Raw genomic sequence first — 17,633 nt, forward strand, 5'->3', positions numbered from 1 at the left:
GACCCGGCACGTCGGTTGATGATCTCTTGACGGTAGTGGAGAATCTTGAGTTACATGTCATGCTAACACTTTCCTCCCTTTTTCCTGTAAGACAAACCAAGGAGTGATGAGTGCTCATGAATAAAAAGAAAGATGACTGTTCAGACTTTTTTTTGGATTTCTTTTAGATATTTTCTATGTCTTCTTTTAGATAGCATATTACTATGTATGCCATGAGGTATTGTTGCGCGGCTCTTTTTGTTTGACAAATTGCTTTTTAAAATCTTTTTTTACAAATTATTTTTTTGACAAATTGTTGCACGGCACTTATTTATCGTGTGCGTTGACGGTTAGCTATGTAACGTGTTGCGGGTATCACCCCCCCCCCCACACACACACACATTCGAGTAGGTATGGGCCGGCCCAGCCCATATTAGAAAAATTCACGTGCCTCCTTTTTTCATTTTAAAATTGGAACCATTTTTAAAATTCGAAACATTTTATGAATTCACGAATAACTTTTGAATTCAGGAATATTTTATGTACCGATGATTTTTCTAAAAAAAGGGAACAACTTTTGTAATGCACAATTTGTTTTTGAAAGGCCGAACTTTTTTGAATTTTGGCACATTGTTTAATTTGTGAACATTTTTTGAATCAACGGACTGAAATTTGTGAACATTTTTTGAATCAACGGACTGAAATTTGTGAACTTTTTTTGAAATGTAGGAACAATTTTTTTATCGATATTTTTTTCATAATTTAAAATAATTTTTAAATTCGTCAAGATTTTTTGAATTCATGAACTTTTTTTAATTCCTGAATATTTTTAATTGCATGAACTTTTTAAAGGTTGGAACATTTAAAAAATGAATATTTTCTAAATTTCTAACATTTTAAAAATGATGAACATTTTTTGAAATCCCAGACATTTTTAAGGAAGCAATAATAACCTAAAATAAAAATGATAGAAAAAAGAAGCGAAAAAACAAGGGAGCCCCGCTCCGCACATGGGCTGGCCCAAAATCACGCGGGGAGGGGGCTGGGGCGTGGGTGTGGGTAGCTCGCTTTCCACCCTCCCTTTATGTGGTATTGCACTGACCTTGCAAAGTCAAAACCTACAAATTTCACTAAAATTTGCCCAAGCAATGCCTAGCTCAAAGTTCAGGCGAGATAGCAGTTCCAATTTGGAAACTAGCCTAGCCCACACGCTCCACCCACACGGGCAAGGCCTGTCCCATCGAACCAAACATGGAAATATTTGACCTAAAATCCTTTGTAAGTCGTTTCAAAAGGTACTTTGGTTCTAGGGTGAGTCAATTGTATGTGTTGCAGGTTTGTTGTGTCCAACCTCATAATTGTTCAGGTTTATGCCCTTGCAGATTCTTTCATATTTGATATGATGAGTTTGCGTTAGTGTTTTATATCATTTTTGTTAGTGTGTTCCATTGTTGTGATTATTGGGGTCCTACCTCAACGTTTTGGTGAAGATCCTATTGTTTGACGATTCGTCCTCCTGAGATCAAGTAGGTTCAACGTTCACGGTTTCCCATCATCTTGGACACAGTGGTGTTTCTGAGATCTTGAGTGATGATATTGTTGTTACGATGTGAGTGCCATCTCTTTACTAAGGTCGTACTATTGATATATCATGTTGCAACAATAATGTATGAAGAAGATGGTTCCAAGAAACTCATTGTAGTTTTTAGTTATAGGAGTTATTTTGCAGTTTTTTCGATCTACTATCCAACCATTTCCATTGTAATTTTTATCAAGTTTTAATAAGGTTATAGGTCATTCTTAAAAATTAAAAAATGATCACGGTGGAAGATCTCAGAAAAAATTTATTGCGAAGGAGGAAGCACAAATATTCAACATGCCAAGGCAGCCAGGCGATGACCGTGTAGCCAAACATTCTCGTCGCTGACGAGGCACCTCTACTTTTTCATGGAGGAGTGGGAAGGGGCACACATCCGCAAGATTTGCAGGAGGACCAATGGACCATGATCTCGATACGAACAAGGAGCAGAAGCAAGTAAGCACCGCCTGATGCGATGCCGTGGTCGATAGGACCAAGCTTTTTCTTAATGAAAGAGGGGCCACCGCTCCGATTTCTATTGGAGAAGCCAGTTGGTTCATGTGTTAATACAAATACTAGCATATATCTTACAAAGAACTTTTGGATCATGATGAATCCAAGCAAGGAGGAGCCAAAAGCAAAGAAAGCCTACAGTAAGGAAAGCCCAAGGTGAGCACAAACCACATCAACAGCCAACCCAGACTTCAGGCTATGTTTAAACTTCGAGTTACATAAGACCGGGAGCAACAGTCAACATATATAATAAAATAAAAGAGGAAAAACTCAAAAGGTAGGTGAAGCTAGTGCAGAAACTCTCAAGGGATATAGCAGCAACAGAGCATCGGGCCTGGATTCCTAGCCACCAATCCACAAAACGACGTGCCTCCATCCATGCGACGAACGATACACTTCATTGCTACTTGCTCGAGAAATCTTGCCCCCCGGCGTATTTTCCTTCTTTATTTGTAGAGTGGACTAGCCAAAAATATAGTATTAATCAAAGTCAAAGGGTTCTTAGTAAAAAAATATATCAAAATACACATCATTTCTTCATCTCCAAATGGACCAGAAAAACAACAGAGATCATACCAACACCTTTTTTTTCATTTTTTAGAAAACTTTTAATCCAGTTTCCAAAGCATTCATTTAAGCTAGTAGGGATAGAGTGTAGAGTAAAGGCACATTTCGGAAGACTCCATGCAAATCCAACCGCTAAACATTGCAAAAATAGATAATCAACATTTCATCTTTGCCACAAAAGCACACATTTTATTTCATATCCGCCATCCTTGCTAAGGTTGTTTTTTCAAACCATAAGCCACAAGAACACTTTGATTTCATGGGAAGTTTAACTTTGCATAGAAATTTCTGAGGGAAATAACATCTAGGTTCGATTAGTTTTGTGTACAAAGCTTTAACTAATATTTTATCCGAAGTCAGCATTAAATTTGTCTTTTCCAATCCCCACTTCAATTTCCTCACATCTCAGTCTTAAACTTTCCCATAATTCCAAAGATTTCCCAAACAGAGTTCTCCCAAATTTAAAACCATGCCAACCTTTTTTATAGACTTGACAACCGTTATATTGTGGTCAAAGCTGAGCAAGTAGAGCCTAAGGTGCACCAGTTTGAGTGGTTATCATCAACCCACCAATCTTCCTAAAATCTAGTATTATTGCCGTCCCCAAGGTTGTTTTTGCAAAATCAGTAAAATATATTTTTAGCTTTGAGAATGCTAGTCCAAAACTGGGAATCCCCAACTTTATCTTGGCTCTAGATAAACATCCACCGGGAATTTTTTGTTCGAGAGAACAGATTGCCAGAGGGCAGACTCTGTTTTTATTTTCCAAAAGCATTTGTCTAACAAAACTTCGTTCATAGCTCAAGGTTTAGTATACCTAAACCCCGTGATATCTAGGATTACAACAAGTCTTCAAATTTACCAAATGATATTTCTGTTTATCATCATCACCTTGCCAGACCATTCTGGCTCTAAAATCAAACTTCCACTGGATGGGATAAAAAGACATCGTGAATAGAGGCATGTTGGTAAGACATGTCTGGACTGGAATAATTCTACCAGTAATGGAACCCAACAATTTACCGTGCCAACATCCACCATTCTTCTCTGTCTTATCTTCCACTCCTTTCAAATGCTTATTCCTGATTCTAATATGAGATAAAGTCATGCCAATTACTTCATAGGTAAATTTTCCAACTCACAAGTAAAAATCTTCTCATATAAATCAAGGTTATCATTAGCTCCCCAAACAGGAAGAGTTCACTTTTAGAAAATTGATAGTTCAATCAAACATTTTCTCAAAATTCGAGACATGAAGCTAATCAACATGACGTGCCTTACAGAATTACTCACATCTGACGATCAGATCGCATGAGGAAATCATCGGAGAAGACATAAAGATGTAGTGATAATGGCCTATTATAGCGCAGTAGTTGAAGCAACATTTTTGGCACAACGTAAAACAACTGTTTTCTTGTGGTCCTGAGTGGTTCGCCACTTGGAGCAAATTTTAGGGCAGCAGCCGAATAGTTGTACATTTACATCAGTTGGTGTTGCATTTTAGGGCTGTCCAACAAATTTTGAAGTAAATTTTACAAATAGGGCAGCCGTTGGAGCTGCATTTTTGGTTCAAAATGTGAGGGACCACTGCTACTGCTCTGTTATAGGTTTATAGGGCTGCTATTGGACATGCTCTATGACCGTGATGGAAGACTCTGAACTCTTGACGAATCCCGTTGCACTTTGGATGTAAACAAATGTTTTCGTAACTTCTGCATTCTCACTCCAAAGCTGGGGTGCTTTCAGCTTTGCACCCTCTCTGAAGAAACATGCTTCTACTACATGTGCACGCCAACGACACTTTTTGTTCAGTCACATGTACCATTTATTTATCATTACAGATACACCAAAGTATGTTTGTTTGATGACTCTGCTCCAACTTTATTCAGCGAAATACACACACCATAAGCCTGGGTAATACTGGCTAACTGACATGCAATATTGCTAAGGATGAACTACCCTGCATGCTCTCAGCACTCAGGTCCATGTCAGAACTTGCATATGCCTATACAAAACTGGGGGGAGCAATACATTCTCGCTGAATCAAGGCAAATCAGCGACCAATCGCGCCTCATAGACTCTCAAGGTTCCTGGAAGCTGCTTGAATTATTCAGGGCATGATGACGGGGCTGATACCCCATATGTCCTTGGCATACTCGTGGATCGTCCGGTCACTGCTGAACTTGGGGGAACCCGCTGTGTTGAGGATAGACATTCTTGTCCATAGCTGCAGGTCGAAACGGATATTATGTGATTAGGAGGGTCAAAACTCTGAAAATCTATTAGACTAATGTTTAGAGTAACAATGTAACGAATTAAAAATGTCACACATGAAACAGAGTGGAAATATCCACGGTAGCAAAATAATGTGTACAAATGGGATGCATATGGTGATCTGAGCTGTCACACGAAATGTCACGAAGCAATGAAAACAAATGGGTGAAGGAGAAACTTAACGGAGCAGTGCATCTTATACTCTTACAAAAATAAGACCACAGAATTCTTGGGGGCTCCAACAGAGGGAAACCAGACCCTCAGTTACCCCCTGATTTTCTTTTTCTTTTTCGAATTGAGGAGCTCCCCACTTCTGATTTTCATTTCAGAAAACAGATAACAAAAGGCCCCCTGGTGAGGTTCAACCTAATTGTTTTGTTTTGTTAAGTTATAAGTTATTTTTTTATTGGAATGCACAGAAGCACTTTCCTGAAGGTCTAGCTACATCAAAGCTCATGTATCAACACTCAACAGCCAACAGATGAGTAATATAGCACATCTAGCAACTATATTCTCTGATTGTTTATGATCTTCCAACACACCGATAGATACTTCAGTTTGAAACTTTAAACTAAGAAATATTCCTTCCTACGAATCAATGAAGTCGTTCACAGTGAAACACTGATGTCAGCCATCACATATCAGAAAGTTTGCATAATCACTGTGAGCATTTCAGCCAGAAAACAAACAGCGTCAGTTATACAACTTACCTTCTGATCTCGGTATGCTTCATCAACTTTTTCCTGGCATTCAATGTAACTGGGAAAATCCTTGCCAACAAGAAAATAATCTGCACGTCCATAACCTTCATTTCCTTCCAAAGAACCCATCAATTCATCATAGTTGCCAGTCCCAAAGATGCCACTGCGGACGTATTCCTTAACCTCTTCAAATCTCGGGTCAGGCACAAACTACAAGTGCAAAGGAAACTTGTAAAGTTATGATTTTCCTTCAGCTAAACTATTTGGACAGCACATATGGGAGAGATCTTTACTAGTTTGATAGTAGGCACAGCTATATAAACAAGTGTGGTACCTTCCCTTCAGCTCTCTCTTGCCTCAAACCAGCGATTTCAGGTGCATGTGCACCAAAGAGGAAAAAGTTCTCCTCTCCAACCTCTTCTCTGATCTCCACATTCGCACCATCCAAAGTTCCAATAAGAATACAGCCATTCATTGCAAACTTCATGTTGCTGGTTCCACTAGCTTCCATTCCAGCGGTACTGAATGGATAGTAATACTGTTAAAAATGCACGTCTTATACAGAAATAGAAACTGGGGTGGCACTTCTGGATGGCACTATCCCAGTAAGACTCCAGGTACATATTATAGCAAACAAAAAGGCACATGAAAAATTCTATGTCAGCCAACTCCAGGTAATATTCTTTTTTTATGTATTCACATACTATATAAGAGTAGGCAGAATATTACCTGATATGCTGGGACAATTCACTGGCAGGAATGAGCGTCTCAGCAACGCTAACATTATAATCTGGGACAAATACAACCTGGATAACAAACAAAAATCCTCAGACTTAACCTGTCACCTTATATTTACCTCATCTAGTTATCAGTAATATCAGCATCAGATGCTGATAGCAATAAAAGTGTCAAAAAAATTTGTGGCTATATTGTTCTCTAAAAAACCTGTGGCTATTCAGTTGCTCAGTTTTACAAGCACCGACATTAAGAACATTCACTGCTCTGTTTTCCTTTGAAACTCTGAACATTCAATGCTTTTCAGTCGGAGTCAACTTGCCAGTGACAGAACATGAAAATTAAGACTGATAAGTGGCATCAAAGACACAAATTTACCTTCAGTAGATCTCCAATATCAGGATCATAATTTACAGTAGCTGCGACATCTGTGATAAACTTCACAATCCTCTTTGCCTGTACGTAAGTGGCAAAAGCTTTCCCGCCAAATATGCATACCCTTGGAACAAAGCTCTTTATTCTATCTTTTGCACTCATTTCTTTCATCTTCTTGTAGCGGTAAATGATACCAAGGATATTTAGAAGCTGCCGCTTATATTCATGTATTCTTTTCACCTAAGTGTCCAGTACCAAGAGCTGAGTTAAACCATATTTATAAGAAGACACATGTTTTCTAGTACAAAATATACCTGCACATCAAACATTGCATCTGGGCTGACAACATATCCAGTCTTGTCTCTTATCAGCGAAACTACCTTCATCTTGTTATTCCTTTTAGCAGTACGCCATTCTGATTGCAGATCCTCATCATCAGCAAACTGTTACAGGATGAACACACATCAATGTAAAAACAATGCACAGTTAACATTGAAGTGAAGGAAGCATTAGATTACTGATTATTGGGGAATAAAACTACTGGAAGTACCTTCTTCAGTCCTGCAAGTTTATCAGTGTTCAGAATCCAGTCATCAGAGCCTATCCATTTTGAAATTATTGTACTTAATTCAGGATTACAAAACCGGATCCAACGCCTGGGGGTCACTCCATTTGTTTTGTTTTGGAACTTAGTAGGCCACATCTGGCAAAGAACACAAGAAAATGGCAGATGGTGAATACCATATCACCTGACGATTATAGCAGCCATTGGAAAATAAGATCACGGTTTCCAAATCATCATGCAAATACCTCATAAAAGCTATTGAACACATCTTGCTTAACAATTTCACTGTGAATCTCAGCCACACCATTAACTGAATGTCCACCAACAACGCAGAGGTTCGCCATTCGAACAACTCTAGGTAACTGAGGATCGTATTTTGTAAATGGATCTAACTCATACTCAGGATCCTCCTTTTCTGCATCAGGAGCTTCTTCAGAGTCAGATTCGCCCTTTTTCTCTGTTGTCTCGGATAGAATGTTTTCCTCCTCTTCTGACTCAGTTTTCTCGTCAGCTTCAGCAATAGACTCCAAAGATTCAACAAGCAACTTCCCCTTTTTCTCTTTTGGTTTAATAAACAGTTTAGCAACAGAGGCTGGAAGATCAACGTTGTCTAAGATCCTCATATCTTTAAGCTTCTGTTTTAACAGTGAAATATCTGCCGTTCCATATTTTGAGACGATGGTGTTCATCAGCTGTTTAAAATCAACGATGAAGACAAGTAAACCATAAGTTGAACTACAGAGCATGAAATTAATTGTATAATATTATCTGCACATTTGATACCTCCTCATCTATTCTTTCTATAATCTCAACATGTCGAGGTAGAAGTTTCTGCATAATGTCCAAGCTCCACTTCTCCAGAGCTTCAGGAAGTACTGTGTGGTTAGTGTATGCAACGGTTCTACAAATGATGTGGATATCAGAAAATCAGTACATGATTGAATGGAAGACAGATGAGGAAATAAAATTAGTTAACTGGAACTGGAGGAACAGCATAACACATCAAACTGCAGTACCCTTCTGTGATACCTTTCCGTGATACTCCAAGACTCATTCCAGCTCAATCCCTTAACATCCATCAGTATTCTCATTAACTCGGGAATGCACAGTGTTGGATGGGTGTCATTCATCTGAACTGCAACTTTAGAGGGGAAGTCCTCCCAGTTGAGAGAATCACCAGCCCTCGACTCAAAACGAGAAATAATGTCCTGCAGGGAGGCCGAGCATAGTGTATATTGTTGTTTCAGGCGAAGAATTTTCCCCTCTGATGATTCGTCCCCTGGATACAATACGTGGCATATCTGGCATGATGAGAAGACCAGTGATAAAGTTAAGTTAGACATAATAAATTTTGTCCACAGTGGTCGCAAATGTAAGTATTACTAAAAGTTTGTACTGTATCACAAAAAGAAAACTTTAGTATAAATATAATAGATAGTACTCCTACTACTGAACAAGCGAGGACAACTCGACAATTTAACCCATGCACGGGATTGGAACAAATCCGTCCAACTGAGCTGCTTCAGAAGTGAGTGCAATTGTATGTATCTTGTTCGGTCAAGTTGTTTAGCTAGTTCAAAAAAATTAATACACAAACAGTGGCGGCTTTTGCACAGTTTGGGATAAACCATTTTTGAGCACCCATACTTAATGGTGTATGTACACAATGCACAAACACTCAAAAGGTATAATTAAAATTATAAGGGTAAGGCTTCCATGTGAAAAGTTCTTCCATGCTGTGCCATCTACGAACTACTGGACTGCAACCATATATCATCAGACTTATTTTTTATAGACACAGAGGAGCAATGTAGCCTGATGCATATGCTGAGATTAGTTAAGGCAGAGCAGGAGAAAACGCAAACACAACCTAGAGAACTGCAAACACCAGATGAAGATATTATGTGTGCACAAACTCTGTTCATTTTGACACACAAACCTCTGAACATCAGCTTTTCTATTTACATGGAAATACAATAAGTATGTTTATGAAAAATCTAGTGTCAATCAAAGTTTCTGTATATTATCATATTATTACAATCAAAGTTATCAAACATTTGACTGTGCACATTCTAAAATGACATTGAGGGACACCACAGTGACTACTAGCTAGACAATGTTTAGTGTTTACCATTTAAATCAATAGTTATTGAGATTTAATGATTTATATTCAAAATAAATGCAGACAAAGGAATACCTTTTCAGCATTTAGATGTGCTTCGTTGGCCTTGACATGATCCCCAGCATTAAAAGCTCCCAAATCAAAGTTTTGTGATGGTACTGTTGTTGACCAAAGACGAAGATTATTAGTAGTTTTAGTCTTGTAGCCAGGAATAGGAACATCATGTGCCACAGCCTTGATATTCTCTCCTCCAATCCAGTGTTTTCTCCCATCAGTGCCTTCAACCACTTTGCCATAGAATTTCAGAGGATAAGAGACATCATTTCTTACAATCTCCCATGGATTTCCCATCTGGAGATACAGCATCAGTTATAAATGGCAAAAGAAGCTAACATGCAGATCATTAAAACAGAAACCAACATAATCAACGCTTCCAAACAGTAAACAAGTAGAAGACATATCACTACCTCTAGCCAATTCTCAGCTACCTCCTCCTGACCATCCTTTGTTATGATTTGCTTAAAGAGGCCATATCTGTACCGAAGTCCATATCCCCATGCTGGATAATTTAGGGTTGCCATAGAATCCAGAAAACAGGACGCTAGACGGCCTAGTCCACCATTGCCAAGGGCAGGATCTGGTTCCTGTTTCATTGTAATAGAAAAGTAACATATCCAATCTTAACATTTCTAAAACTACAGGGCACTCTAGGCAATGCTCGTGTTTTGGCGTAATTTCATAGTCAATCACTCTGAAAACTGCATAACAAATATAAGTCAGATGGTGGAACCCCCAGGAAAAAAACTTCTCCTTTTGCAGATTTGAAAAAAATATGGAAGTTCATGAATAATAATAAAATGTTATTTAGAAAAATGGCTCGGCAATAATTTTGATATGGACTAAAAACCATTCTCTGACAAAAATGGCTTACCTGACTAGCAACATCCTCTAGGTTCTGTCCAAGTTGTTTTAACGCTTCTGCATATTGTCCTGTTAGCTCTAGGTTGCCAATAGCATTTGTAAGAGCTCTTCCCTGCAGTACAAAAAAAAACATATAACATCATAACGCAGTTACCAAAAGGTATGAGATAAGGCTGAAGAAAGTATATTGCGAGACCTGCAAAAATTCCATGGATAGGTAATAAGCTTGCTTTGCATTCACTTTGTTGTAATAGTCATATGTTGCATTCCAATTCAATATCAGAGAATCAAAAACACTTTTGGCAGTTGCATGGTAAGCCTTTAGGGGTGAAGAGTGCTCTGGCGAGAATAACGGTGTGAAGTCTGCATGGTGCTGGATGTTTGATGCGATGGCGGATGAATCAATGGAAGTTAGCACGGCTGAAAGCTCTGAGTTGCAAGACAGATGACATTAGAATCCAAAATCTTAAAAAGAGTAGGTATTAAACAGTCAAGAGTCAAAACTAAAACCACGTGACACATGTGGTAAGCAATCCAAACAATTCAAAAAGAGTCAAAACTGGCTACAGGCTCTGCGTGGGTAGAACAAAGCTGCATGTAACATAGCATGGGGGGGTCGCCCCCTGCCTCTCTCTCTGCTGCCGCCCCGGCATTTGTACTATTGTACTGTATGTTGGGTTCGAGAAATATATTCAGGTGGGGGAGTTCTCCCCCCCCCCCCCCCCCCCCCCCCCCGCGCGCGTGAAAATTCAAAAAAAAAGTCAAAACTAAAAACTGCATGGAATATTGTTTTCGTGTGAAAATTCTTGCACAAAATCGTAGATAATATACTGTATCACCATTTGCATATGTTACTACTAGAACCCTGTACCTCTCTTTTTATCCATTAATAAATACTCCCTCTGTCCCATAATATAAGAACGTTTTTGGTACTACACTAATGTCAAAAACGTTCTTATATTATGGGACGGAGGGAGTACAAGGCAGCTTGAGAGCCTTTTCATAAAAGAAAGTCAGGTTGAATTGTGCCATGTTTCATCGTTTCCCGTGAAAAGCAGTTTTTGTTACCAAATCTTACGCCTTAATTCAATGATTATAAAATTCATACCGGTATTCCAACCACCTTCAGAAAAAAATTGCGTCAGTATACTGATCCTGCTTGGTTGCCAGTTTGAAATGCTATACTGTTCCAATCACCTTCAGAAATATTGATACTGTGTAATCTTCAGCAAAAATCTCAAACGATTTATCTCACTAGTTCAGATTCGAAGGATTTTGTTACAGCTACAGATACTAGCAAGTACTAGCAAACACTGTGTTAGCACTTGCTGCATCATCCACGAGGGGTGGCTGTCCACGCACAGAAGAAGTTTTCAGAATTTGCTACCATAAATACATCAGTCTATCTTGACGCGCCAAACTAAGCTAGTTTCAGTAAATTCAGACTACATTCGTCGAAGTGTATTCGCGAATTTAAGATTGCTCTGAGCCCTAACAAATCCTAGAGAAGTAGATTAGCAATGCGCGCGCACAAAATCAACAGCCCGAAACCCGGGGAACACATAGGCCGTCAGTCAGAGGATCACAAATTCAGGTCGCACCAGCGAAAATCCGAACCACATTACAGCCGACCAGCATTCCAGGTCGTGGCAGCCAATGGGAGCGCGCGGCCGCTTACCTTCCTCGGTCGGGGCGGGCCCCCGCACCTCCCGATCGCTCGCCACGCTCCGCACCACGAACCCCCGCCGCCCCCGCCTCGGCGGTACCACGGCCCTGGCGCCCACGACGAGTCCGCCGCTACCTCCGGCGACGGCGAGCGGGCGGAAGGGGGTGGCGAGCGGCGGCGAGGCGGTCGCCATTGGCGGCAGTGGTCGCGCTGACGGTGGTGTGCAGCGCGCGCGATGCGACGACGCGAGAGTCACGCGGCCCGCTGCGCTCTGTACCCGAGTGAGTGATGGGGGAGCTTCTGAATTGGAAGGCGTTAAAATATCTCTCCGTCGCCGTGCCGTGCCGTGTAATTGTGGCCGCCGGTACACGTGTGGGGACGCTGGCCAGTGGGCCCACCGCCGGTGCACGGTGCATGGTACGAGTTGTGGCTCATGTGCCGCCGTGTCGGGGAGCGCTGGTTCCGTTGCAGCGCATTTCGACGGCTGGGAATTGCCCCCGTGCTGTAAAGCGTTTTGTCGTGTTTATTGGACGGCTGGGAATGGCTCTTCTCTTCGTGTAATGGTTTAGTTTTTTTCCCTTGCAAAAGGCAAAAGGCAATATATTAAAAGTAGCACAAATCCTCACAAAAACACTTACAAAGATTAAAAATTACATCTTCATAGTTTTAGGGGTGTCGAATGTCTTCTTTCTCTTGCATCCGCCGGCAGTGTGCCGTGAGCAAAGCCATTGCCTGGACTTCCATCTCAATGAAGGAAACTTGTTGAAAATAAGGAGTTTGTAGAAGTGGCGGTCGAAAAAGTCGCCGATGTGGACTAGAAGATCCGATGACCACGATTTGTGTAACAGACTACTGTCCAGGAGAAAAAAATACATGAGAGGGTCTACATAATGCCACAGGTCCGACCAGATGGAGTCAAAAAACACAAATCTCATACGCTCCCCGACGAGGCTGAAGCTGGTCAACCTTCATCTGCCGGAATTAGAGCGCAGAGGACCAAGACGCATAGTCGCGTCATCTGCTTCACGTGACACTACCACTGAGATAAACCTGCCATAGAAAAAACCCAACCGAGAGAACAAGATCCGGGGACACACCACCCTCCACACGCCTCCTTGAGATGACAAGAAGCAGCATCCAAACAAGGACGAGGCGGCAAGGATTTATTCCTTGCCAAGGGTGGCACCATCATCCTGATACATGTTGCCCCACCCACCCCCCCTCCTCCCAAAGTGAAAGGGTTTGTAGCAAGTAGCATTTTTTCTCAAAGTGGATGACTTTAACGTTTATCGAACCAATAAGAGTTTGCTAAGCGGCCAATGATTAGTAATTGCACACACAAATATATAACTACCTTGGCCTTGAACGAAACTAGTAAGATTTTCGCTCCCAAGGTGATCGGAGATTCCATCTTGAGCTATTTTGATCAAAGCTCGATGGTTTTCATTAGGTGGTCTCTGACACCTGGAATTCTGGCGTGCATGACCCCGATCCTTTCCGGCGAATCTACGCAAAGCACAAGCTGACAATGCACTGACGGCAGAGTTGGAGTTCCAGAACGCTCGGTAACATCTCCACTCAGATGCTTCTCGCTCGGTAATTGATTGCTCGTCTCGGCGGCTCAAGATCACCACCCGCTTGCTCCTCCAGAAGTACGGTTACTCTGCGAGCTGAAGCGCGCCTACCTAGGACTTGCTTTGCTGGAGAGGTCGATTGCGCGTCAACCTGCCAAGTTCTCCTGGTTACGTGAGGGCGACACAAATTCCGCCTTCTTCAAGATCCATTCAGCGCACCGCCGACATAAGTTAATAATCCTGGGGCTGGAGTCTGATGGTGGGAACATTCTGATGAGCCCGATATGGACAGGGCGGCATATGATCACTTCTCTTCCATTCTTGGCACTTTATCAAACGTATCTAAATTTATAAAGTATTCTAGTTATATTTATATCATTTGTATATGGTTTGGGCACAATTTTTGATAATATTGATTTGGACTAACCTATCAATCTAGTGTCAGAGGCCAATTCTTCTTTTCTATTGTTTTTGGGTTTTTACCAAAAAAATACGAAGCCGGAAAACATGAAAAATTACATGGATTATTTTGGACCAAGGCCCCACTAGCGAGAAGATGGGGTCCAAGGGAGCCACCGGGGCTCCAGATGGCCAGACGGTGCCCCTAGGCTGCGTGGTGGGTCTGCGTGGAGGATCCCTAAGTTGATTGATGATCTTCTTTTTGCAAGAGCAATCCTAAAATAAGAAAGGAATGTGCAGAATCTGCCTGATCGGAGATATGGATCTTCGCTTACAAAAGAAACGGCGTTTCACCAAAAAAATTATACCAAAAACAGGAGATACAAAACATATATCTCTACTCCTAATGTCTCAGTTGGTAGGTCGCATTTCAGGTTTTATTTTCGTTCCACCTCACCCGGTCTTTTTTGGTACTTCTTTGGTATTTCCTCCCACCTCCCCTCGTACGTTAAAAAAACCGAACAAACCTACGTTATCAGGGAGCGATGCCTACAGGCACTCCCCTCGCAGGCAAAGTAGATCGAACGAAAATAAACCGACGAAAAAAACCAGCGAAAAAAATCGTCTTGGACTCGCAACGTGCGGTCGAGCGAGCGAAGCCTCCGGTAGTCCGGTGCCCTCGAGCGACACCACACCAGATCCCTTCGCCGCCGCCCTCGCACATCAATCCCCCCAGATTCTTCTGCATGCGCCACTGCCTCCCTTGCGAGGACGCCCGGTCATGGGTATCCATCGGCGCCACGACGGCCGCGGCCTCCCCGCCGCCGACGCCCAGATCCACCCATCGTTGACCCCTTCTGCATCAGTGATCAAGGCAAGGGGCGTGGTGATATCCATCTTTCCGCGTGTACGACGGTCGGTGCCCGCGTCCGTGTATCCTGCGCCAAGGGTGTCATAATAATCTCAAGGAGGTCCTCTCAATCCTTGCCGGTGACCACGCTGAGCCGGGATTCCTCCTCCCACAGATCCGTTGATCCATGGTCAGATCTCAAGGAGGAGGGGCATGCGGCGATTGCCACAGTTGGTGCCTGCACTGGAAGGTCTCCGACGCCCGCTCCAACCAGATCCAGCCGGACCCGTCCTGCGTCTGCCATCCCATTGCGATAATAAATCTCAAGCCATGTCCTTTTCATTGAGTTGAACTACAAAACTCATGTGTGCTGCTCCTGTTGTGCATTTGCTGGTTAAGCCGCTGCTTGTGCAAAATATGCCTACTGCTACTCGGGCTCACATGACCCAGAGGAGGAAGGGAGCTGCGCAAGGAATCACTGCCAGAAGACTCAATACGAGTTTGAAGAGTCCTGGTCTCTAGGCCAAGTTCCGCAAGGAAGTAGCAATGCGAGCTAGCCGAGGGTTCAGACTGATGTGCGCATTGATTCTCGCTGATTCATGATTTTGATCCAATCAAGCATCTTTGGCGCTCATGGAGGAGAACCCGCTATTCCTAGAGGCCTGACGCGCGGTCGATCACAAGTCCTCCAACAGGTGGAGCTGGTTCAGGTACCATGAGCACCCTCCACGACAAGCAGGTTCCATTGTGCAAAGTCTGCCTGCTACGGCTCACACTTCTGCAAGTCACCCATTTATTTAGTGTTAGTCTGGGGAATTACAAGTCCTCCAACGGGTGGAGCTGGTTCAGGTACCATGAGCACCCTCCATGACAAGCAGGTTCCATTGTGCAAAGTCTGCCTGCTACGGCTCACACTTCTGCAAGTCACCCATTTATTTAGTGTTGGTCTGGGGAATTTTTTATGTTGTTGTCTATACATTCATGTTTTTCTTGTGAAATATCTTCATGTTTTTTAGATTACATAAATTTCTGAACACTTGATTTTTGTATCTTGGTTTCTACATTTCTGAAACTGAAAGCTATTCGGGCAGAAATATAATTTCTTTTGTTGCTATCACGTGTTTAATCCCTCCGTCCTAAAATAAGTCTCGCTCAAGAGGGAGTAGCTGTTTCCCACAAACAGTGCTATTTCAGTTTCAGAATCTAAACCATCTTCTAAGGTTCTAACAAACTCCGATCACCACCTTTATGATCTTTATTACCTTGTCTTTTTTAGTTCACTGTTTGCAGCCTCACCAATTTTGGCGCCCCCAACAATTATGTTCCAAAAATTACAGTTGGTTGCTCAATTGAAAACCTTACCTGAAGTAATAGAACTAAATTGTAATATTGTGACTATGGTGTTGCTAGAGAACTGATCGACAATAGTGTCAACTAGGTATGTATTTTTTTCTAGAGTAAAGACAAGTATGCTTCCTCGTCCCTGCAGCTTAAGTCATTTAGTTCATATTTATATGTTAAGAGCCTAGAGATGAGAACGGAATGTTTTTGTGGGAAACGTTTTACAACCAATATCCTATAACCTGTATTTGACACTATAATCCGAGTCTGCAAATCATGTTTCAGGGTTAAAATAGTATTTACCGTTTCTGCCACATAATTAATGGTTGTTTTTATTGTTCGAAACTTACATTAGTAGTTGATATAGTGATTATATCAACCTTGCAATACTAATGAGCTCCTTTTAGCCTTGCTTATATGGTTAGGTTTTGGAAATAATTGATCATGTTTTCCTCCCTTGGATCAGAAAACTAGAAGTAGGATATGTCTAAGCTGAGAGTGGTTTTAGATCTTAGCATCACACAAGAAAGGCTCCGATCCCCTTCTAGATATACATGTTTGTCCTATATGTTCTCTTCGTAATTCTAATGATTTTTAGTTGAATAGAGAGTTCTTAAGCCTTCGAATTAGCATGTGTGGACATTTGATTGAATCAACTCCTCCTTTTAGTTGAAAGAGGAAGCGAGGCTGTGGTGAATTAAAGGTATGTACAATTTGCATTGGTGCTTGCGTATATTTTCTCTGAAGATGACCATAATTGTTTCATGCCACTTGTTGTTCTTCAGCAGAGATTTAATCAATCCAGAGATGTTGTAAATTGACACAGTTGAACCACATATTTGGAGAGATGATGCCGTTGACTTCCGCAACGATGAGCAAGGTGGCGAATACCCGCTAGAGAGAGTGGGAGAACTTCTAGCACCACTCGACAGCCAGATCATCAACCATGTAAGGTATGGGGGCAAACAACACCCATGATTGTTTTTTCTGTATTCGTCCGTTCTTCTCAGCAGCAAGCCGGCAACTTAGCCAATGATGTTGGACGATCCAATTCTTTTGGACTCAAACTCTTGGATTGTTGCTGTATATTCTGAATTTCTTTTGTAAACAAAAGCGAGGAGTTTGAGAGGAGCTGCAATTGTAAAATTTACTTGTTTTCATTCGAATTGTTTACTTTATTATGAAATGATTTTTATTTCTTCTGGATTTGATATACTATTCTTTGGCTCATGGGATTGCCTGACATGGTGAAGAGCTAACTGTTGGTGTTGTTTTACATCAGTACTGCTTGTTTTATTTCAATGTTAGACGTGGTTCTGACAAAAAATGAGGGCTGGTTTTCAATTTCTTGTGAGGCAGCATGCTACTGATACAAAGGAAACTGCCGCCCTAAGCACTTAGCCCCTCTAGAGGATTACATGATGATTAATTGTGAAGCAGCTCGTGATCATGAAGTTGGCCTGGTCTTTGCC

The 17,633-nt window shown here is 41.6% G+C and overlaps 1 protein-coding gene and 1 long non-coding RNA gene across 2 annotated transcripts; one reads left to right on the forward strand and one right to left on the reverse strand.

Annotated features, from left to right (window-relative positions):
- Positions 1-4,423: 4,423 nt before the first annotated feature.
- LOC123105082 (alpha-1,4 glucan phosphorylase L isozyme, chloroplastic/amyloplastic) lies at positions 4,424-12,300 on the reverse strand. The gene is made up of 15 exons (XM_044527064.1): positions 12,010-12,300; positions 10,528-10,760; positions 10,342-10,443; positions 9,878-10,054; positions 9,486-9,761; positions 8,318-8,589; positions 8,072-8,189; positions 7,534-7,980; positions 7,274-7,426; positions 7,038-7,166; positions 6,727-6,963; positions 6,343-6,419; positions 5,948-6,134; positions 5,623-5,823; positions 4,424-4,865 (listed from the first exon to the last, which is right to left on the reverse strand). The coding sequence occupies exons 1-15, from the start codon at positions 12,188-12,190 to the stop codon at positions 4,749-4,751; spliced, it is 2,907 nt and encodes a 968-aa protein (XP_044382999.1). The 5' UTR covers positions 12,191-12,300; the 3' UTR covers positions 4,424-4,748.
- Positions 12,301-16,764: 4,464 nt separating this feature from the next.
- On the forward strand, positions 16,765-17,420 carry LOC123105086 (uncharacterized). Its single transcript, XR_006450682.1, has 2 exons — positions 16,765-16,864; positions 16,950-17,420. It is a non-coding gene; the product is annotated as an uncharacterized lncRNA (long non-coding RNA).
- The last annotated feature ends 213 nt before the right edge of the window (positions 17,421-17,633 follow it).

Source organism: Triticum aestivum, chromosome 5A, assembly GCF_018294505.1.
Source record: "Triticum aestivum cultivar Chinese Spring chromosome 5A, IWGSC CS RefSeq v2.1, whole genome shotgun sequence".
Lineage (NCBI taxonomy): Eukaryota > Viridiplantae > Streptophyta > Magnoliopsida > Poales > Poaceae > Triticum > Triticum aestivum.

Excerpts from the sequence above, each read along its gene's own strand:
- LOC123105082 (XM_044527064.1), bottom strand. The coding sequence starts at position 12,190 with ATGGCGACCGCCTCGCCGCCGCTCGCCACCCCCTTCCGCCCGCTCGCC. Across the intron at positions 8,190-8,317 it reads TCTTGGAGTATCACGGAAAG|AACCGTTGCATACACTAACC; the intron begins GTATCACAGAAG and ends CATCATTTGTAG. Across the intron at positions 6,964-7,037 it reads ATGCAATGTTTGATGTGCAG|GTGAAAAGAATACATGAATA; the intron begins GTATATTTTGTA and ends CTGGACACTTAG.